Source organism: Dromiciops gliroides, chromosome 2 (assembly GCF_019393635.1).
Source record: "Dromiciops gliroides isolate mDroGli1 chromosome 2, mDroGli1.pri, whole genome shotgun sequence".
Taxonomy (NCBI): domain Eukaryota; kingdom Metazoa; phylum Chordata; class Mammalia; order Microbiotheria; family Microbiotheriidae; genus Dromiciops; species Dromiciops gliroides.
The window spans coordinates 228,652,321-228,677,125 of record NC_057862.1 but is presented as its reverse complement, the minus strand read 5'-3'; the positions used below and the strand labels follow the sequence as shown (position 1 = coordinate 228,677,125).

Sequence of the window (24,805 nt, the reverse complement as noted above, 5' to 3'; positions counted from 1 at the left end):
GGTAATAGGAATAAATATGTTCCCCAATAACTACAATAACCCCAGTATAAAGAAAGCTCCGTAAGGGTATGGGTTGTCTTTTGTTTTTACTTTGTATCTCTAGTGTCTAGGAACTGTCTTGCACATAGTGGGTACTTAATTAATTCCTGTTAATGGAATTAAATATTTAATGCTTTTTAATCTTTCTATGTGAATTTTTGCTTTATTTTCACAATTAAATGACCTTCCCTGTATACTTTTAAAAAGCACACAAAGCACCCAAATTTTCAAAAACTCATTCCTTTATCTGTAGCAGAATCACTCTTTGATGGTTCCCTATTTACTATGCAATGGTTATTTTAAATTCAATGACAAAAAAGCCAGAGCATCAGCCACAGATAAAAAAGAGGCAAGCCCATCTTCTCCCAAGATCAGTTTGGCAGACCATGGCAACTGTTCAAGCTACAGATACTGTAACCTAATCAAGTGAATCTATTGACATCAGCACCCAAATAAGAGCTGTGCTTTTTTCCAGTCAATGATCTCACCACATAGATTTCAAGTTACTCAACAGTTATCCTCCTAGCAAATTATTATCATTCTTCAAAAAATTTAAAAAGGTTTTAAAATTCTTACTTGAAGCTTTTCACTTTCAGATTGCCTTAATTTCGTTTTCATCAATCCCTCATTTTCACTAGCTTTAGCATCCTGTTTCCTCAAAGCCTTGAATTGAAGGGAAAAAAATATGAATATAAATCATACTATGGTTCCATATATTCAAGCATTAAAGTCAGTAGTATTTACTAAGAAAATGCATAGATGATTAACAATAAAATGGATATTTGTGTTGTATAAAATCTGTAAACTAAGCAGTGACGTTTTTTTCAATGCCTAAAGATGTGGTCATCACATCACAACCCTTCCTGATCTGAATCTTCAATTTATTTTATTTTATTTTTGCGGGGCAATGAAGGTTAAGTGACTTGCCCAGGGTCACACAGTGAGTAAGTGTTAAGTGTCTGAGGCCAAATTTGAACTCAGGTCCTCCTGAATCCAGAGCCGGTGATTTATCCACTCTGCCACCTAGCTGCTGCTCCCCTGAATCTTTATCATTTATTTTTCTCCTATGGAAATTTTTTTTGGTGGGGCAATGAGGGTTAAGTGACTTGTCCAAGGTCACACAGCTAGTAAGTGCCATGTGTCTGAGGCCGTATTTGAACTCAGGTTCTCCTGAATCCAGAGCCGGTGATTGATCCACTGTGCCACCTAGCTGCCCCCTCCTTTGGAAATTATTACCATGTTTAACTACACATTCAGTAAATACAGAGTAGATGTTACATAAATTAAACTAAGCTTAAATACTACTTAAATAATTAAAATAAAATGTTATTTTTTCTTGCAAGCAATTTAGATATACTTCACAATTTCAAAAGATTTCAAGGGTAAATACTCTTGCCCACAACTCTTACAGCCTTAGTGAACTTTCTGGTTTGTTTGTTTGTTTGTTTGTTTGTTTGTTTTTGCAGCTCAATGAGGGTTAAGTGACTTGCCCAGGGTCACACAGCTAGTAAGTGTCAAGTGTCAGAGGTCGGATTTGAACTCAGGTCATCCTGAATCCAGGGCCAGTGCTTTATCCACTGTGCCACCTAGCTGCCCTCCTTAGTGAACTTTCAAGAGATTTTCTCTATATATACAAATACATACATATACATATGTATACACACATACATATATACATATATGGACACATGTAAATACATACATATACATACACACAAATAAATTTTATGTGTGTATATAAGCACATATGTATACATCTCAGTGTGTGTGTGTGTGTGTGTATATAAACATATATATTGTAGCATCCCATGAAAATGTCATATCTAAGCCTTGAAATATCCGTAGTAGCTAACATAATCCTCTGCATATAATAAGTACTTAATGGTTTCTTATATTAATGAAAAAATACTTAGCCAACTTTCTGGTGATGTGCATCTCCACATTTAACTAGGATAGTCCTTGGCCAATAGGTAATGAACAAGTGAAATATTGGTCAGGAACTCTTGCATGGTGGGCTCTACTAGACGCTGTGCTCTAACAGCATTGACTTCAAGAACTTATGTCACCACCATGACATAATGAAGCACCTGAGGTAGCTCTAGTATTTAGACAATACTCAACAAATGCTTGTTACTAATATTGAAATATCAACACAATATAATAGACACCTTGAATATTTATAATGCCCATGTTCTCTACTTGGTAACACTTACTTCAGGGCAGCTAGGTGGCACAGTGGATAAAGCACTACCCCTGGATTCAGGAGGACCTAAGTTCAAATCCGACCTCAAGACACTTGACACTTACTAGCTGTGTGACCTCGGTCAAGTCACCTAACCCTCACTGCCCCAAAACAACAACAACAAAAAAAGAACCTAACTCTTCCTTAATTCTCCAAGCTGAAAATGAACTTTCCTTCCCAGGATTCCTCATAGCACTATGCATATGCCTTTCCCATGTAACACTTCAGTCTGAAATCTGGCAGATATTGAAAAAAATATATTCATTCTCTCTCTCTCTCTACACACACACACACACACACACACACACACACACACACATTCCTTTTGAGTTTATATCAGTGAAAGAGAATTGTAGAAGCATATATTGAGTGCTGGAAGAGCTCATCAAGATTAAAAAAAAAAAAATCCAATGCCTTCATTTTATAATTGAGGGCCAGAGGGATTAAGGAAAACAAAGAGCTAAATGTTCTTCTTTTTGTTTGGTCGTGTCTAACTCTTTGTGACCCCATTTGGGATTAGCTTGGCAGAAATACTAGAGCACTTTGACATTTTCTTCTCCAGTTCATTTTACACATATGGAAACTGAGGCAAACAGGATTAAGTGACTCACCCAGGGGTCACCCTGCTAGTAAGTGTCTAAGGCCAGATTCGAACTCATGAAGATGAGTCTTCTTGATTCCAGGCCCAGTACTCTAAACACTGTGCCACCTAGCTACCCCAAAGTTTAAATATAAAGGGCTCATCTATTCAGAACAGAAACTATGGGGAAAGAATAGTATTTGAAACAATCTTTCAAAATATCCAGCAAGCATTCTCTTCATGTAAGAAAAACTCCTAGCAATTTTAGTATTCATAATTATTGATGTTTGTTTTGTCGAGATCTTACACATAAAGAAAATTCAAAATATATGGATTCAAAAGAAACTAGGTTTTCAATAACAAATAACCATTTGAAATTATACTTAACTAAGTAAATATAATAATAAATTATGATTTTGCAAGAGTTCTCTGATCTTCTCTTCTGCTTGCTCATTTAAATAAGAAGATTTCAGGTCTTCTCAATTTATCTTCTATTAAAATTGTCTTTTTAGCTTTTGCGTACATATTTTATACATAATGGAACCCACTTAAGAAAAAGGTTCATTTACAAATAGACAGTCAGTTTGTAAATGGACATAAAAGCAACCTGACCAGATACAATCACAATGGTTAATTCCTGGTTGAGATTGTTAAGCATATGTTACTAAGACAGAATTGTTAGTATACTTTAGAAAATCTTTTAAAGCTTTCAAAATTATTTAAATAGTTACCGAATTATTTTGCTGTTTAGAATTTATTCGTTTTGAAAGACTTATAACTGCATCTACTATATTCCATTCATTTTGCTTTATAATTTGTCTTTTTCTTGCCCCATAATCTTCAAGCTTACAAATTTCTCATAAAATTATTGTCCTTTCCAAACATCATCTCAGTTTTTCAAAACATAACTCATTTTATCTTTTTCTTGTTTCCATTGTGAAAGGAAATTAAACATGCAACAGTATTTACTGAATTAATAAGTACCATTTCTGACACTTTTTCACTTCAGGTTAGTGTTCTTTCCTTTTACAGAGTTGAATTAATTAATAACATTTGTTATATTCTTATCGGACTGGCTATACTTTTCAGTGGTATACTTTCAGTCTAGACTTTTCAGTTGTAGGGTAGACTCAGAGAAAACAGTAACTAGTTGGCTACTAAGCAGATGTTGTTGTTGCTGCCAATCCTTCATTTCTGAAGAGGACCAATGATACCATGAGGATGATGTCTTGAATGTGAATTGGATTTAAGTGTGGTAGAATTGCACAAAGTCATCAGTTTCATTTTCTCTTTCAGTCATTGAAGTTCATTGGCAAGACAAAAGTCAAGATGAATGGCAATGGCCTGGGATACAGTGGATGACCTTGACATCTTTGATGTCTGAAGAACCTCTAAGTGCTCCACAGCACATGCTTCATCACCTTCATGGCAGTTAGAAAAAATTGTTCTCATCTGCCCATTCTTCCAGGGAAAGTTTGTACATGCTTGGGGTAGACAACCAACAAGTTTGGGGCCTATCGGTTACCCTCAACCTAGTGAGATAGCTTTATGGAGGTGTGGCCATTGCACATGCTACAGCTTTTTGGAGTCACAGGGGAGAGTTAGATGAGAAGGGGACACTAAAGATGAATGAACAGCCCTCACACTAGAGGTGTTGTTCTTCCCTGAACATCCCATGTACGAAAGGAGAGAAAGGTAGCATTAGTGGCCTTGATAATACGTATACGATTAAAGCACTGCCTTATTACTGCTACTCTGTGGAATCTAACTAAGTAAGGTGAGGAACACTTTACTTTTTGCTCCATAAGAACCATTTCCTAATGACCTTGCCTTGAAAAGCCACAAAGTCAACAATTAAATAATGTTGCTCAGGCAGCTGAATAGATTGAGTTTATTCATGTCCATTCTCCGTATTTTTTTAAATAGAGTAGATACTAACCCTAAAAATTCTGATTGTAGAACATATAACCATTCCCAAAGCAAATGTAATAATAAAACACGATTTTGCAAGAGTTCTCTGATCTTCTCTTCCTCTGGCTCACTAAAAAAGATTTCCAGATCTTCTCATTTTACTTTGAATCAGAGATACCTTTGGAATAGCTCCACTGTTTATTCAGTCAGTCCCTGTTCAAAACCTTGGCATTGGCTTAGTCGAGTGCATGACACATATTAAATACTTGCTAAATGCTTTCTCAATCTATTCTTCTTGATTTTCCATTCTCTTTTAAAAGCCACCTACTTCCCCACCCAAAATCAGTATCAAATGTGATCCAAAAAAATATTACACCATAAACTACAAGAAGCTCCTTTTCCCCCCACTGGACCATGGAATTATTCCCATATTATAGATGAATACTCTACTGTAACATTTTTTTAAATCACTTAAAAATTAGAGGAAAATAAATAGACTCTGCTAGTCATCTAATCTTATTAATAACCTCACAACTCTGACTAGAATTGAGTTTCTAACCAGATAATGAAAATCAAAAATAATGATAAAGCATAATTTTGATGCACAAATTTTTTAATACAAGAAAAATGTCAATGCAGCTAGATAAGAAGGGAAATTGCATAAACATACACATATTGAGTATCTCTTATATGCCAGCCATTGTGCTGGGATGTCCAAGATACAAATCTCTAAGAGGTAATATCGTCGTTCTCCTTAAGAAAATTATATTATACGGGGAAAATATAACATGTTCTTAGATAAATAAAGGTGAGATATATATATATATATATATATATATACATATATACATACACACACACACACACACACACAAATTTTAAAAACCAAAGTGACTTGGTAGCTGCTGGTGGGGTGAGAATGGGGAAGATAACTAACAAGTGAGAAAGCTGCAAAGGACTCTTAAAAGTGGTGGCACTTGGGGCAGCTAGGTGGCGCAGTGGATAAAGCACCAGCCTTGGATTCAGGAGGAGCTGAGTTCAAATCCAACCTCAGACACTTGACACTTACTAGCTGTGTGATCCTGGGCAAGTCACTTAACCCTCATTGCCCTGCAAACAAAAAACAAAACACAAAAACAAAAACAAAAACAAAAACAAAAACAAAAACAACAAAAGTGGTGGTACTTTAGCTCAGTCTTGAGGGAAACTAGGGCTTTGAAGAGGTAAAGGTGGAAGTGGACGACCATTCCTAGTATGCCTGTGGAAAGGCACAGAGAAGCAGTAAGAAGGACTGGAATGTGGAGTGCATGAGGTAAAGAAATATGAAATAAGTCAAGGGTATGAACAAGGATGACCAAAACAATGGTGTTATGCTCATGGAAAACAGAGAAATTAGGAGGAGGTGCTGTGTTTCTGTTTCAAGCATGCTGAATTTGAGAAACCTCTGAGACATGCAGGTGAAGATGTCTAGCAGACAGTTGGAGACACTGGCCTAGAAATGTAGATACAGAGTCATCTGGCAAAAGGATATATAGTTGAAAGACCGGTTAAGACTGGAAACCAAATTGTTAGTGGATGCAGTCAACACAGCTGTACAACTCCCTGCACCAGGGTTCAGTGGCACTAAAGCAGGAACCAGCAAGATGGATTGTGGGAGCACTCCAGGGGTGGAATTTACAAAGGGAAGATTGGCAATGAGACAACAAGGCAAGGGTTCCAAAGATCAAGGACAGTGTAAATTTTAACTGATTAACTAAAGGGTCAAGATTTTGAAGAAAGGAAAGTAAATGCAGAACCTGGCAAAGCAACAAGAGGCTGCAGTGAAAACTGAATAGAAATGCAGAGAGAACAGAAGCTCAAGATCAGAGGGAGAAATTTAAGTTATAGAATCCATGTGGGTGATGACATGATCAAAGATAGGACCATCCCTGTATATGGCTTAGGTGGGTGATGTGAAGGCACAGACCTTTAGAACTGAAATTGATAAACTGAGAATATGTGAAGTGACATCACAGGTAAACTGAGTTTCAGAAATAGAAAATTAGAGCTGGGGTAAAAATGATTATAAGCTAGATATTCCTTGAGAAAGAAGGGAGTCAGTGAGGGTCAGTAGAGAGGTCATTTGAATCTGACCAAAGTTATTTATGTAAATGGAGTGAACTTCAAGGGAGAGGTTGCTGAACAAAAAGCCATAGAGGATCTGAAAATGGTAACAAGGAACAGAAAGCATGCCGACCTCTCCCACCATACCCCCAACTCAAGGTGTTAGGGACTGAAAATGACAAAAGGAATTCCAGAACTAGAAAGTGTGGCCAGGGATATGGCATCTTCAGGAGATAGAAGAATTTCTGATTTCATGGGATTAGAAGGAACTAAAAGTTAGAGGTATAATGTGGGAAGGGGGAAAAACTTTTCCATCCAATATCTTGAATTTTTGATATTTTAATGGATAATTTATAAGCAGAGTGAGCTGTCTGGAAAAGGATTAAGAAGAACATTGCTGAGTTGAAGTCCTACACTATTATATCACCTGGTGCTGGTGGAGATAAAAGTGACTGTGATTGCAGACATACTGAAGGTTGACTTTGCTCTAATTTATGAAGAGCCCAAGGCCAATGAAGTAGACTGAAGGGTGCTGGTGAGAAATGTAGAGGGACCCAGTAGCCACTGTAATAGACAACATGACTAATGCTTGTGCCATCACCTACTCTATAGTGCAGATCAACTCCTATCAGCTGGAGATACCAAAGTTTATTCTGCCCTTCATCACTTAATCTTTTCTGGTCAAGCTATTTCTTATATTTATTGTGGCTGTTTTGAAGCTGTCAGAGTCACGAACACATTACCACATAAAACACTGCCACAAAATACATTTGCACCATTCTTGCTGAGACCATCAAGAGAAATCACAAGATTGACTCCATCACCTCCCTTTTCCAGCAGGTTCCTTTATAATAGCCATCACTTTTAACTTGAGACTTTTCTTTTGTAAACCAATTGTTATTTGTTCATGTTATTTAAGTTAAATAAAATGGCTGGCTTGTTCCAATGTAGCTCTCTGCATTTCCTGCTCACATGAGGTTTCTTGAGACTTTATCCTAACTTGAAGAAAGACAAAAATATTGATTAAGTGCTGGTCCACCAGTGCTGGTCCACCAGAGCTCCTTAATTTTTTGAGGCTTTCATTAGTTTAAGTGAGTCTTGCACCTTTAACTGTGGCTCCATGGAACAGAGGTGTTAAACATGGGCCACTGGCTGAACAATACTCCTCAGGCCTGCCAGAAGCATATTTAAATGTAACTGGGAAATAGTTAACAGAATAAAAATAAAAATAAAATTTGTTATTGTTGAGTTGTTTTTCAGATGTGTCTGACTCTCTGTGACCCCATTTTGGATTTGCTTGGCAGAGATACTGGAGCAGTTTGCCATTTCCTTCTCCAGCTAATTTTACAAATGACGAAACTGAGGCAAACAGGGTTAACTGTTAACTGTTAACTGGGCTTCTATGGCCCAGTGTCTGAGGCCAGATTTGAACTTAGATCTTCCTGAATCCAAGCCTAACAATCAGTCTATCCACTGCACCACCTAGCGGCCCTAAAAAGACAGAAAGATGACAGACAGATAGTTGGAAATAAAATAAAATAGAACATATATAACTTAACATGTGGTTGTCTAAGTCAATATGTGGCAGATCTTTATCAATGGTTTAGTGGCCCCACTTCAATATGAATTTGACACCCTGCTAGTAGCACCTGCCGTAAAAGTCAAGTGGGAAGAAATTGGGAAAGGAATGGGGGAAAGGGTGTTAAAATACTATGCATGTAAACTTTAGCTGTCCTTGATTGATAAAATGCACAGAGCCAACCACCTATATATGTGTGTGGGTACATATATAGACATATGTTTATATTTGATATGGGTCTGATATTCAAGATGTAAAGGGAGTTAACACAAATGTCTGAGATCAGGAGACATTGCTCACTAGATAAGTAGTTAAAGGATATAAACAAACAGTTCTCAGGTTATCTGTTTGTTTTTCCAAGGACATATTTCACATTGCCCTCTATTTTTTTATTCATTTGGATTTGCTTTATTGTGTCTTGATGTCTCATAAAGTCATTACCTTCCATTTGTTCAATCCTAATTTTTAGGCAATTATTTTCTTCAGAGAGCTTTTCCATTTGGTTTTTCAAGCTGTTGACTTTTTTTTTCATGACTTTCCTGCATCACTCTCATTTCTCTTTCCATTTTTTCCTTCACCTCTCTTACTTTTCCCTCTACCTCTCTTACTTTATCCTCAAAGTCCTTTTTGAGCACTTCTATGTCCTGAGACCAATTCATATTTTTCTTGGAAGCTTTGGATGTAGGAGCTTTGGCTTTGTTACCTACTTCTGAGGGTATATTTTGATCTTCCTTGTCACCCAAAGAAACTTCCTATAGTCCACATCTTTTTTCATCTGTTCATTTTGCTAGCCTATTTATTGATTTTGAACTCCTTAAAGTGGAGTACTGCTGCCAGGACACAGTGTCCCAAGCTTCAGGAGGTCCCAGGTGGTACGATTTAAGGAGAGGCACATTCTGCACTTGCCTAGCCTATGCTCTGGTCTGTAAACAACCCCAGGCCTACTTGCTCTTTAACCTGGAGACAAAAATCTGTTTCTCTGTGGTTGCAAGCTTCGGGGCTAGCCTGTGCCACTTCCCGACCTGGGCCACCGCCACTCAAGATTACTTCCTGGTTCCCAGCAAACAACCATGTTCTGCCTCAGCACCAGCAGAGACCCCTTTAATCTCCCCCTGGACAACCACTCAGCCTTCTCACCAGACCATGAGCTTAGTTCCAGAAGAAGTTGCCACTGCAGCCGATTCAAAGGCTCCCAGGGTCTCTTTCTCTGGTGCGGCCTGGGGCTGAATCTGTATGTTTGGCAGTGGGGCTGTGCTGTGCTCTCACCTGGGTACAACAGACCTTTCTTGCCAACCTTCTAAGCCATCTTTGGCTGTAAAATTATCTCACACCATCCTTTTGTGGGTTCTGCTGCTCTAGGAACTGTCTTATGGCATTATTTGGAGGGTTTTGGTTTGATCATGTGGGGACCTCCAAGAAGTTATTGCCTTTCCTCCACCATCTTGGCTCAATCCTCTAAACACACAATTCTCAAAGGGAAGGTTTATATAGCACCTACTATGTGCCAGGCACTGCAATAAATGTTCTATAAAGATAATCTCATTTAATCTTCACAACAACCCTGGGAAGTAGGTGCTTTCATTATCCCCATTTTTATACTTGAGGAAACTGAGGCAAAGAGGTTAAATGATTTACCCAGGGTCCCACAGCTAATCACTGTCTGAGGTCAAATTTGAAGTCAGTTTTCCTGACTCCAGGTCTGACCACTCTATCCATTGTACCACCTAGTTGCCTTGCTTTGAAACAATGATAGTAAGAGGAATATAAGTTAAAATAACTGTGATGTTTCATCTCAGACCTAGCAGACAAGCAAATCAATAAGCAAGCATTTTTTAATGCTTTATAACAAAAGATGGCAGTAGTCAATTGTCAGAGGGGCTATCTAAAGACAGTTATATAGGTGGTGGAACTATAAAGTCATCCAACCATTCTGAAAAACAATTTGGAATTATACTAAGAAAGCAACTAAAATGTCCATACCCCTTGACCCAGAGATCTCAAGAAGATGAAAGATGGAAAGGAAAAATAAAAGGTCCTACATATACTGAGACATTCAGAGCAGCATTTCTGCAGCAGCAAAAAACTGGGCAATTAACTAAATTAATGTAATGGGATATGACTGTGTCATATGAAAGGGCAAGTATGTACTATCAGGAAGCATGAGAAGACTTGTATGAACTGAAGCAGAGTGAATAAGTAGAAGCAAATAATATGCATAATGATTATAACAGTTTATAAGAAGCAGCATGGTATAATTGATAAAGAAGTCACCTTGAAGACAGCTGACACATATTGGCTATAAGACCCTAGACAAACCACTTAATCCTTCCTGTAGGCAGCTCTTTAAAACTACAAGAAGGGGCAGCTGGGTGGTGCAGTGGATAAAGCACAGGCCCTAGATTCAGGTGGCCCTGAATTCAAATCCAGCCTCAGACACTTGACACTTACTAGCTTTGTGACCCTGGGCAAGTCATTTAACTGTCAATGCCCCACCAAAAAAAAAAAAATACAAGTAACAGAGAAGGTGCAAACTTGCAGTGGTAGAGGTAATCTCCTCACCACTCCCTATCCCTACAATAACAAAAAAGGGAGGGAGGGGACAATAAGGCAAAACTGAGTGCTATGTAACTATAATGACCAAGTTCAGTCTCAGAGAAGAGTTGAGAAAATGTACCTCCCTCTCTCTACTGCAGAAGCAGGAGATTACAGGCATATAGATGCAGTCAAAGGTAATTGATGCGTTGTTGGTTTGGCTAAACTTTTTTCTTCCTTTCTCTTTTTAAATCTTTGTTACAAAGAAAGGATTACTAGATGAGGGAGAGAGACATATATTCAAAAGTGAATGTGATTTTAAAAGGGCACAGATTTTTCAAAGGAGGCAGATAAATTATACAGTGCGTTTTAAATGAGAAAAAAAATTAAAATAAAGGTTTCCATGAATAAACAAAACAAAAAACAAAGGGGAACTACATGTTACTCTTCAAGTGCCTGAATAGAAAGCCTTTTTTGTCCCCTTATAATTTTGAGATAACATTAACTTATTCTGATTTTTGTTATTTCTTGTATTTTTTACATCGCATAAATAACCTAGTTTTGCTTGTCTTCCCCATTTCTGCTTCCTACAAAGAATATTTTTTACCTTAAATCTTTGAGAACTTTCTCAAAAAATTATTAAGGATGCTCCTTGTCACATATATTCTTCATTCATGTGTATCTACTTGCACTGCCAAACATATAAACAGCCAGACTTCTCCTATTTTAGCTATTCATCACATTTCTTCAGCCCTAACCTGTTTTTCTTGCATGGTTTAGACTCCATTTCTTTTTATAGAGTCAAGTCAAGGAGTTAATGATCACTGGCAACAAAGTTTTCCTGTTTTCCCAATTCCATTTCAGCCTTCTTCCCTTTAGAAATTAACTGTGTATATGGTTCAACTTCATGAGCTACAAATCCAGCAAACTAGGATTCATTCTAATATTTCATCAATTACTATATTTATTCATTTAAAGCCCTCCACCAAATGGTCTCATCTTACATCTTTTACTCCTTAACCCAATTCCTCCCCTCCAAAAAGTCAAATTTATCATTGTCTCTCCCACACAATCAGCTGGTTTCTTCTTCCGTGCCCTGGATCTTATTGTTCTGTCTACTTGGAAGTTCTCTGGCCTTCCCTGTTTGCTAATCCAAATACTTCAAAGACTAGTTCAACATCCTCTCCTCCATTTTCTAACTAACTGGATTATAGTGATCACTAATCTATTCTGTATCTCTCCAGTATAGTCACGAAAGGCAGGAATGGAAAAATAAGCCAGGTAAGGCTGGGATGGGAAATCAAGAAAGGGAGTGTGGGGGGCAGCTGGGTGGCACAGTGGATAAAGGACCAGCCCTGGATTCAAGAAGACTTAAATTCAAATCCAGCCTCAGACACTTAACACTTACTAGCTGTGTGACCCTGGGCAAGTCACTTAACCCTCATTGCCCTGCAAAAAAAAAAGAGAGGGGTTTCAAAAACTAAGAAACTTGGAAGTTAAAAGTCAAAGTCCCCTAGGAATAGAATTTTAAAAAACAAATTATAGTAACAATAATAATAATAACAATAACAACAAATAACAATAATAACAGCTAACATCTAAGGTTTGTAAATCACTTTACATATATTATCTCATTTTGATCTTCACAATAAGCCAGTGAGATAGTTGTCATTATTATTTCTGTCTTACTGATAAGGAATCTAAAGCCCAGAGAGATTAAATGACTTGCCCAAGGTTACACAGCTAGTGTCTGAGGAGAAATCCAAATTCAAGTCATTCCAATTCTAATTCCAGTACTCAATCAAAGATGCCACCTAGATGGATGGTACCTGCTCTTAAATATTTATGTTAACCCCCAATATAGTCTACCCATGTCATCAAATAACTGAAAATAGAAAACACTAGACAAAACTGCCAATTAAATGAAGTTTGTCTTTGATGTTTCTTTCATTACTGACTTAACTGGCTGGCATATGCGATTACAGAGCTAATTTCAGTCATCTTTGAGATATCATGAAGAATGGAAGAGGCTTCACAAGACTTAAGAGGAAAAATATTGTGCCAATTTGAAAAAAAAAAAGGAGGCAGCTAAAAAAATTGTCCCAATATTCAAAAAGAGGATGCAGAAAAGAGAACAGTCTTTAAATTACAGGTCAATGAGCTTGACTTCAATTCCTAACAACATTTTAAAACATATTAAAGGGATGGTCAGTGAATAAATATAAAAGAAGCACTGATCAAAAAAAGCTAGCATAGCTTCCTCAAAAGCAAGTCATGGCAGGCAAATCTTATTTCCTTTTTTTTAACAGTTTCATAGAATGGTAGATCAGAGGAATCCTGTATATATAAGGCAACTGGATTTCTGCAAAGCATCTGTCAAAGTATCTAATGCTATTCTTGTAGAAAAGATATAGAGATATAGGATGGATTAAAGTACTTTTAGGAGTATTTGGAACTGGCCAATAACTACTTATTAGAGGTTTGATTTCAAGGTGGAGGCCATCCCTGGTAGAGCATTTCAGGTATCTATGATTGGCCCTGTGATGTTTGTGACAATGAGTTGGATAAAGGCATAGCTATAAAATGCTTATTAAATTTATAGACAGCACAAAACTTAGTAGAATAGCTAACACACTGGATGGAAGAATAAGATCCAAAAAGAAAAAAAAAATCAACAGGCTAGAAGATAATAAGATAAAATGTACTCTTATGCTCCAAAAATCAATATCACAATTACAAGATTCTAAGATCTCTCCACTCTTAGTGACCTTATAGATCCCATGGGTTCAATTATCTCTACACAGAAAACTCCTAGTTTTATATACCATGTCTCTCACCTAAGCACTAGTCCTGCCTCACTACCTACCTACAGGAGCATTTCATTGTCAGTATTTCCAAAACAGAATTCCTTATCTGTCATCACATTTTTCTTCTGAACTTGCCTATTTCTCTTGAAGAATCTACCACGTACTATCCTTTCAGTTACCCACATTCACAACTTCAGTCTGCCTTGACATACCCCTCACTCACTCCATGTAATCAATTATTTGCCAAATGTTACCATTTCAACCTTCATAACATTTCTTGCATTGCACCACAGACCAATCTACTGACACTACCACAACTCCTATCCACCTCTCAGTTAAACTTATGGCCTCCTAGTTGATTTCCCTGCCTTAAATATCTCCCTTTTCTAATTCAACCTCCACACAGTTGTTAGGGTTATCTAACAGGTCTAACTAAACCACTCCTCTGTTCAAGAAATTCTAGTGAATCTCTATTACTTCTAGAATCAAATACAAACTCTTCTGGTTAAGTATTTTAGCTCCTTCACAATTCAGACCCAACCAACATTTCCAGACTAATACAAATTAAATCAAATCAAAAAGCATTTATTAAGAAATTACTGGAGAGGCAGAGCCAAGATAACAGAGAGAAGCCAGGAAGTTGCCTCACCTCTCCTGAATGTTCCCTCAAAAAGAATATTAAATCAAGCCTCTATAAACAGATTCCAAAACTACAGAACCTACAAAAAGATAGAGAGACACAATCTTCCAACTTGAGATAATTTAGAAGACTTCAGGAAAGGTTGGTCTCACTCAGGCAAAAGGGGAGCCCAGCACAGCTCAGCACAGTGCAGTGCAGCATGGAGGGGGTCTGGGCAAGTCAGAAGGAGGCTCTTGGCCACAGCAGAGCAACTGAGGCACCTTGATCCTGGCTCAGCAAGCTGGTAGCACAGTGGGCCAATTGTGGGATCCACCAGCACCAACTGAGAGGGCAGGCTGCCAGATGAAGGGCCACCCATGGGACAGGTGCAACTGGGCCGGGCCATCTGAGTGCCAGGAGCAAGTGGAGGGAGCAAGCCCAGGGCAGTGAGCAATCCACAAGCCACAGAGGCCTCATAGTAGAAAGCCAGTGACACAGCCCCAATCCCCCAGCCCAAGAAGCTTGAAACAGTGAACCTTGTGCCCCAGGAGCAGTCCTCAACTTAAAAAAAAAATAATAAGGCACAATATGAGTAAGAAACAGAAACAGGGTCTTACCATTGAGAGCTTCTGTGTCAAACAGGGAAGAGCAAAACACAAACTCAGATGAGGACAATACTCTCAAATTGCCTACATGTGAAGCCTCAAGAGAGAAGATGAATTTGTCACAAGACCAAAAAGCATTCTTGGAAGAGCTCAAAAAGAATTTTAAAAATCAATTGAGAGAGGTAGAAGAAAAAATGGGGAGAGAAATGAAAGGTACAAAAGAAAACTATGAAAAAAGAATCAACAGCTTGGAAAAGGAAGCACAAAGATTGACTAAAGAAAATAATTCCTTAAAAAATTCATTTGGCCAAATAGAAAAGGAGGTACAAAAGCTTACCAAAGAAAACAATGCCTTAAAAATCTGAAATGGACAGATGAAAGCTAATGACTCCATGAGACATCAGGAATCAGTCAAACAGAATCAAAAGAATTAAAAAATAGAAGAAAATGTGAAATACCTCATTGGAAAGACAACTGACCTGGAAAATAGATCAAGGAGAGATAATTAGAGAATTATTAGACTCCCTGAAAATCATGATCAGAAAAAGAATCTAGACACCATATTCCAGGAAATTATCTAGAACTCCTCTGATATTGTAGAATCAGAGGATAAAATCATCATCAAAAGATCACCTCCTGAAAGAGATCCCAAAAGGAAAACTCCAAGGAATATTGTAGCCAAATTCCAAATTATCAGGTGAAGAAGAAAATATCGCAAGCAGCCAGAAAGAAACAATTTAAATATCATGGAGCCACAGTCAGGATTGCACAGTACCTGGCAGCTTCAACATTAAACGATTGCAGAGCTTGGAATATGATATTCTGGAAGGCAAAGGAGCTTGAATTGCAACCAAGAACTAACTACTGAGCAAAACTGAGCATTCTCTTCCAGGGGAAAAGATAGACATTCAATGAATTAGGGGGCTTTCAAGGTCTCCTGATGAAAAGACCAGAACTGAATAGAAAATTTGATCTTAACATCCAAGACTCAAGAGAAGTATAAAAAGGTAAATGAGGGGAGGAAGGAAAGAAAGTTATTCAATAAGATTAAACTGTTTACAGCCCTACACAGAAAGATAATACTTAAAACTCTTGAGAACTGTATCTCTATTAGGGAAGAGATTAGTATACATAGAGGGTATAAATATAAATTGTCTTTCATGTGATGATATAAAGAAAATTAAGAGTAGAAAAAAGGAGTATATGGGAAGAAGAGGAAAGGAAAAGGTGGAATAGGGTTAATTATATCATATGAAGAGGCACAAAAAAACTATTACAATAGACGGAAAGAATGGAGGGGTGAGCATTGTTTCAACCTTATTCTCATCAAATTTGGTTCAAAGAGGGAATAACATATATGCTCATTTGCATAAAGAAATTTAGCTTAATCTATAGGGAAGTAAAAGGGAAAAGGGGGCACTGATAGAAGGGAGGGCAGGAGCAGGTGAGAAAAGGGTAAAGAAAAGGGAGGGGGCTGATAAAAGGTAGGGCAAATTAGGGGAGGCAGGGGTGAGGAGCAAAATGCTGGTGAGGTGGAATAGGGTGAAAGAAGGGGGAAAGTACAAAGGGGATAAAAAGGATGGAGGGAAATAAACAGTAATAATAACTGTGAATGTGAATGGGATGAACTCTGCCATAAAATGGGAGTGAATAGCAGATTCAATTAAAAACCAGAATCCTACAATATATTGTTTACAAGAAACACATTTGAAGCACAGAGATACATGCAGAATAAAGGAAAAAGGTTAGAGCAGAATATATTATCCTTCAGATGAAGTAAAAAAAGCAGGGGTAGCAATCATTATCTCAGACAAAGCAAAGCCAAAATTAGATCTAATTAAAAGACAAAAGGAAGGAAACTACATCTTCCTAAAAGGTACAACAGATAATGAAGTAATATCAATACTAAACATGTATTCACCAAATGGTATAGCTTCCAAATTCTTAGAGGAAAAGTTCACTGATTTACAAGAGAAAATAGACAGCAAAACTATACTAGTGGAGGATCTTAACCTTCTCCTCTCAGAATTAGATAAATCTAACCACAAAATAAATAAGAAAGAAGTTAAAGAGGTGAATAGAATGTTAGAAAAGTTAGATATGATAGATGTCTGGAGAAAATTGAATGGGGATAGAAAGGAATATACCTTTTTCTCAGCAGTGCATGGCACATATTCAAAAATTGACCATGTATTAGGGCACAAAAACCTCATAGTCAAATGTACAAAGGCAGAAAGAGTAAATGCATCCTTCTCAGATAATGATGCAATAAAAAATTACATGAAATAAAGAGCTATGGAAAGGTAGACTGAAAACTAATTGGACATCCTAAAGAAAGAATGGGTCAAACAACAAATCACAGAAACAATCATAACTTCACCCAAGAGAATGACAATAAGGAGACAACATACTTAAAACCTATGGGATGCAGCCAAAGTAGTGCTTAGAGGTAATTTTATATCTCTAAATACTTACATAAATAAAAAAGAGAAAGAGATCAATGAATTGGGCATGCAACTAAGAAAGCTAGAAAAAGAACAAATTTAAAATCCCCAATTAAATACTAAATTAGAAATCCTGAAAATCAAAGGAGAAATTAATAAAAATGAAAACAAGAAAACTATAGAATTAATCAATAAAACTAAGAGATGGTTTTGTGAAAAAAAAAACAACAAAATAGATAAACCATTGGTTAATTTGATTTAAAAAAAGAATGAAGAAAAGCAAATTACCAGTATCAAAAATGAAAGGGTGAATTCACCACCAATGAAGTGGAAATTAAAGCAATACTTAGGACTTATATGCCAACTGTATGCCAATAAGTTTGACAATCTAAATGAAATGGATAAATATTTACAAAAATACAAATTGCACAGTTTAACTGAAGAGGAAATAAAATCCTTAAATAAACCCATATTAGACAAAAAAAATTGAACAAGCCATCAATGAAATCCCTAAGGAAAAATCTCCATAGCCATCTGGGTTTACAAGTGAATTCTATCAAACATTTAAATAAAAATTAATTACAATACTATACAAATTATTTGGAAAAATAGGTGGAGTTCTACCAAATTCCTTTTATGACACAAATATGGTGTTGATACCAAAACCAGGCAGAGCCAAAACAGAGAAAGAAAATTATAGACCAACTTCCCTAATGAATATTGATGCAAAAATCTTAAATAAGATATTAGCAAAGAGATGACAGCAAGTGATCACTAGGATATGACAAGGTGGGATTTATACCAGGAATTCAGGGCCGGTTCAATATTAGGGAAACTATCAACATAATCAACCATATCAACTAACCAAAATCATAGGATTATCTCAATAGATGCAGAGAAAGCTTTTGACAAAATACAGCACTCATTCTTTGGTAATTTTGGGGGGGGATGGGCAATGAGGGTTAAGTGACTTCCCCATGGTCACACAGCTAGTACAGGTCACGTGTCTGAGGCCAGATTTGAACTCAGGTCCTCCTAAATCCACTGCCGGCACTTTATCCACTGTGCTACCTAGCTGCCCCTACAGCACTCATTCTTAATAAAAATACTAGAGAGCACAGGAATAGGTGGAGCTTTCCTTAAAATAATAAGCAGTATCTAACTAAAAGCATCAGCAAACATTATATGTAATGGGTATAAGTTAGAGGCATTCCCAATAAGATAAGGGGTGAAACAGGGATGTCCATTATCACCTCTATTACTTAATATTGTACTAGAAATATTAGCTTTAGCAAAAAGAGAAGAAAAAGGAATTAAAGAAATTAGAATAGGCAAGGAGGAAACAAGAATATCACTTTTTGCTGATGATATGATGGTATACTTAGAGAAGCCTAGAGAATCAACTAAAAAACTACTTGAAACAATGAACAACTTTAGCAAAGTAGCAAGATATAAAATAAATCCACATAAATCATCAGCATTTCTATACATGACCAACAAAGTTCAGCAGCAAGAGATAGAAAAAGAAATTCCATTTAAAGTTATGGTAGACAATATAAAATACTTGGGAGTCTACTTGCCAAGACAAACTCAGGAACTATATGAACACAATTACAAAACATTTTTCACACAAATAAAATCAGATCTAAATAAATTTTTTAAATCTTAGATATGCTGAGCTAATATAATAAAATAATAAAATAAAAATGACAATTCTACCTAAATTAATTTACTTATTCAGTGCCATACCAATCAGACTACCTAAAAATTATTTTATAGAGCTAGAAAAAATAATAACAAAATTCATCTGGAAGAACAAAAAGTCAAGAATATCAAAAGAACCAATAAAAAATGCACAGGAAGGTGGGCTGGCTGTACCAAATGTGAAGCTTTACTATAAAGTGGCAGTCATCAAAACTATTTGGTACTGACTAAGAAATAGAGTGGTAGACCAATGGAATAGGTTAGGCACAGAAGACACAGTAGTAAATGACTTTAGTAATGTACTGTTTGATAAACCCAAAGACTGCAGCTTCTGGGATAGGAACTCAGTATTTGACAAAAAATGCTGGGATAACTGGAAGATAGTATGGCAGAAACTAGGCATAGACCAACATCTTATACCTTATACTAAAATAAGGTCAAAATGGGTACGTGATTTAGACATAAAAGGTGATACCATAGGTAAATTAGGAGAGGAAGGAATAGTCTACCTCTAAGATTTATGGAAAGGAGAACAGTTTATGACCAAACAAGAGAAAGAGAATATTATGAAATGCAAAATGGATTATTTTGATTACATTAAATTTAAAAGTTTTTTTTTTTTACAAACAGAAGCAATGCATCCAAAATTAGAAGAGAAGCAGAAAGCTGGGAAACAATTTTTTATATCCAGTATTTCAGATAAAGGCCTCATTTCAAAAATATATTGGGAACTAAATCAAATTTATACAAATGCAAGTCATTCTCCAATTGAGAAATGGTCAAAGGATATGAACAGGAGGTTTTCTGATGAAGAAATCAAAGCTATCTATTGCCATATGAAAAAATGCTCTAAATCACTATTGATTAGAGAAATGCAAATTAAAACAACTCTGAGGTACGACCTCACACCTATCAGACTGGCCAACATGATAAAAAAGGAGAATAATAAATGTTGGAGAAGTTGTGGAAAAATTGGAACACATAATGCATTGTTGGTGGAACTGTGACTTGATCCAACCATTCTGGAGAACAATTTGGATCTATGCCCAAAGGGCTATAAAGTTGTGCATACCCTTTGACCTAGCAATACCACTATTAGGTCTTTTTCCCAAAGTGATCATAAAAAAGGGAAAAGGACCCATATGTACAAAAATATTTATAGCTGCTCTTTTTGTGGTGACAAGGAATTGAAAATTGAGGAGATATCCATCAATTGGGGAATGGCTGAACAAGTTGTGGTATATGAATGTAATGGAATACTATTGTGCTGTAAGAAATGATGAGCAGGAGGATTTCAGGGAAACCTGGAAGGACTTACATGAACTGAGGCTGAGTGAGATGAGTAGACCCAGGAGAACTTGTACAAAGTATCAACAACATTGTGTTTTGATCAACTGGGATAGACTTGACTCTTCTCAGCAATACAACAGTCCAAATAGTTACAAAGGACTAATGATGGAAAATGCTTTCCAAATCCAGAAAAAAAGAACTGTGGAATCTAGATGCAGATTGAACTATACTATTTCTATGTTTTGTTTTTGTTTTTTGAGGTTTTTTCCTTTTGTTCTGATTCTTCTTTTACAGCATGACTAATGGAGAAATATGTTTAATGTCATTGTACATATATAATTTATATCAGATTTCTTGCTATCTTGGGGAGGCGGGGAGCGAGAGAGGGAAGGGAGAAAAATTTGGAACTAGAAATCTTATGAAAAACAAGTGTTGAAAACTATCTCTACATGTAACTAGAAAAAAATAAAATACTTTTATGTTTAAAAAAAGAAAGAAAGAAATTACTAAACAACAACAGGTCCTAAACACTGGGCATATAAATACAAGCAAAAAGAAAGATAGTACCTGCCCTCAAAGAGCTTATATTCTAAGGGGAGAAAATATGTGGAAGGCAGTTGAAAAGGGAGGGATGGGGCTAAAGGATAAGGTAATCACTTAGAGATATCACACAGAGAAAGTCATATAGAGTGAAGCCTGTTTAGTTTCCTTAAAATGGAGGTTCTACAAGCCATCAGCCAATCAAAGGAAAGAGATGAGCATACTTCCAGTGCAATAAATTCAGTGCAAGAGTAAACTTCTGCATAAAGAGACTTTTGTTGCATGGTTGTTGTTGTTGTTATTGTTCATCCATCATTTTTTCAAAGAGGACTACTTGACATCACAGAGTAATGCCTTAACTTATGCTTGTATTAGATTTAAGTGAGGCAGAGTTGCACAGTGATCATCCTCACTCTTTTTTTTCATAATTTATCTTTGGGCAAGTCTTGAGTGTTCCATAAAGGTGACTTGGAATCTTTTTTCTTAATCAGTTCATACTTTATATGTCCTATAATAGCTCTCTATTTAAAGGAATTATACATTTAATTCTTTTTAAAAATATAATTATTTTCTGATCCATAGCTTATAAAATATGGTTTTTCTTGTCCCTGATATTTTGTTCCTCCTAGTACTTTACCATCTAATATAAGAATATTTCAATCTCTTGTATGACTGGAATTCCCCTAGTGGGTTACCCCCTCCTCTTTCTAATACCTTTTTATTCTGTTTTTTTTTTTCCCATTAGGATGTAAATTCCTTTAGGTCATGGACTATTTCAGATGTTTGTACTTGTATTCCCCAGTGCTTAATACATCTCCTAATACATAGTAAGGACTCAATATCCTTTTTTTCTTTCCATCCATACATCCATCTATCTATCTGTATTACTCCATTTCTGTTCTCTAATACTTCCAATTCTACTTCCATGGATCGTTTCTTAAAATAAACAGTTAATAAATACTTATTAAGTGTCTACTGTGTGTCAGGTACTGTGCTAAGGGCAAAGGATACAAAAAGAGTCAAAAAGCAGTCTCTGCCTTCAGGAAGCTCACAATCTAATGAGGGAGAAAACAAGCAAATATGTACAAACAAGCTGAATACTGAATTGAAAGTTAAAAAAATAAAGAGAAGGCACACACTGGAATTAAGAGGGATTTGGAAAGGCTTCCTGTAGCAGATGGGATTTAGTTGGGATGAGAAGGAAGCTAGGTAAAGCAGTAAACAGAAATGAATAGGGAGAGCATTCCACCCATAGGGAAAAGCCAGAGAAAATGCTCAGGGCCAAGAGATGAAGTGTCCTGTTTGTGGAATAGCAAAGAGGCCACTCTACTAACATTTCTTAAATTCATTTAGGACACAATACTTCTGAATTTGAAACATATTTGAGGATCCCACTGTGAGAGGGAAGAAGTCTAGGAATGTCCCTAAAATCAAGGAGATAGGGAAAATTTTGGAGCAAACCAAAAGAAATTAAATAGGTTTTTATATACTCCTAAATTATCATAACTATTAAGTACTTTTGATACATTATGTTGTATTTTAGAAAAAATCACTAGCATCAACATTTTCTTTATAGACCAAGTCATCATCATGTGGAACACCCAAACAGGAACCAGCTCAGAAAATGTAAACACCATGATACCTAAGCTTTTTCTTTAACCTGGTACACTACTTCATGCCTTAAAAAAAAAAGTTAGTATCTCCTTTTTTTAATAAGATGGACCACTATTTACCATGTTAGTCATAAAAGAGTCAGTCCTCGAGGATAATTGTATGCAGGACACACTCTACTAGGCACTAAAGGAAATTACAACGAAGACACTGAATTTGTATTATGCTCATTAGAAAAATCGCAGCCACCTTTTAATATAATCCTTGCTTCCTATGTTCCTTGCATCTGCACATGCATACATAAACATGTCAACCCCATAATGTTCAATCACCTTGATCTACCATATTTAATTTTATCTTTTATTAAAGAGAAAGAAGGAAAGCAAATCTAAATAAGGATATTGCAAAGATACAATGGGGCAACTTAACTATGCTTCACAAAGAACAGGTGGTACTCAAGAAGAAGCCTTTACTTAAGACATTAAACAGAAGATACAATTCATTTTTTTTAAATCTTGGTTAATTTGCTATCCTTCTTAGGGAGTACAGTTCCATTGGTATTGGGCTTTTGGGCCCATTTCCTCAGATCAAGCTATTCAGAACTATATTAAAATGTGACCTAAGGAAAGCATTTTTAAAAGGGGGAAATGGAATGCCAATGAATCTATTTCACTGGTTATTTTGCCTTTTAGAGCTCATTTCTTTCTAAAAGCCATTTAGATAGAAAGGTATTGTGAGCTCTGCTATGGTATTTAAATTGTCTTTAAAAAACATTTAAAACCATAGCAACAGCATAGTGCCTTAATGGAAAATCCCCAAGGAATACTTAAATCCTAAGGAAAAACTGTTATTAATGTGTACATATTTCCATTAAAAAAGACTAATTGATGGGTTGAGTATTATACTATTGCAATTTTTTGGAGGTAAATGAATTTGAAACTTTTCAAGTATATAGAATCAAGGAATATTATGATTTTCCTTTAAACTCAAAATAACAGAGGAAAGGGAAAAGAAAAAGATAGATTGAATACCTCTTCCTCCTTACTATTAGAATAGCTATAATTGCTAAGAATATACATGGTTGCTGAGTCTGTTAAATAATGTGTTCAAATGTATTATCAGGCAATTGAAGGTACTTAATATATTACATTTAAATCTACTTTTCTCTGTAACTGTGAAAATATATGCCACTTGGCCATAACGAGTCTCCAGCAAAGATGATGCAATGAAAACTCATTATCAATATTAGTAAACAATGGATATTTGACATTAAATAAAAATAGTATGTTAAAAGCCTAGGACAGCATACATATAAACACATATATATGTGCACACACATATACAGCATGGCATAGTGGATAAAGCTGACTTGAAACCAGGAAGACTTGTGTTCAATAATAAACTCTGATAACATGCAGGTTATGTGACACTGGTCAAGCTGCTTAACCTTTTAGGCCTGGCCTGGGAACTTTCTTTAAAATGGATATTTTACTAAGTCAAACTTGTAAGAATATAGATCATTCCCCAACTGATAAATGGTCAAAGGAGAGGAACAGGCAGTTTTCAAATGAAGAAATAAAAGCTGCCTGTGGTTTTATGAAAAAAATGCTCTAAATCACTAATGATTATGTTATATATACAACTTAAAACAACTCTGAGGTACCAACCTCACACCTATCAGACTGGCTAATATGACAGAAAAGGAAAATGACAAATGTTGACAGGGATGTGGGAAAACTGGGACACTAATGCACTGTTAGTGGAGTTATGAACAGATCCAAGTATTCTGTAGAGCAATTTGGAACTATGCCCAAAAGGCTATAAAAATGTTTACATCCTTTGACTAAGGAATAACACTACTAGGTCTGTGTCCCATAGAGATCCCCTCCCAGTCCCCCACAAAAAAAGGACCTATAGCTACAAAAATATTTGTAGCAGCTCTTTTTGGGATAATTGTGATGGAATATTATCATGCTATAAAAAACAATGAGCAGAATGCTTTCAGAAAAACCTGGAAAGACTTACATGAACTGAGGCAAAGTGAAGAGAGCAGAACCAGGAGAACACTGTACACAGTAACAGCAATACTGTATGATGATCAACTGTGAATGACTTAGCTATTCTTAGCAACACAATAATCCGATACAATTCTGAAGGACTTATAATGAAAACATAGCCACCTCCAAACAAAGAACTGAT

The 24,805-nt window shown here is 36.2% G+C and overlaps 1 protein-coding gene across 1 annotated transcript in view; it reads right to left on the bottom strand.

Annotated features, from left to right (window-relative positions):
* The window catches only part of CEP128 (centrosomal protein 128), a 235,161-nt gene that overhangs the window by 118,465 nt on the left and 91,891 nt on the right, over positions 1 to 24,805 (bottom strand). The window contains exon 10 of the mRNA XM_043986021.1: positions 616 to 702. Coding sequence (XP_043841956.1) covers positions 616 to 702 — 87 coding nt within the window. The remainder of the gene's footprint in view (positions 1 to 615; positions 703 to 24,805) is intronic.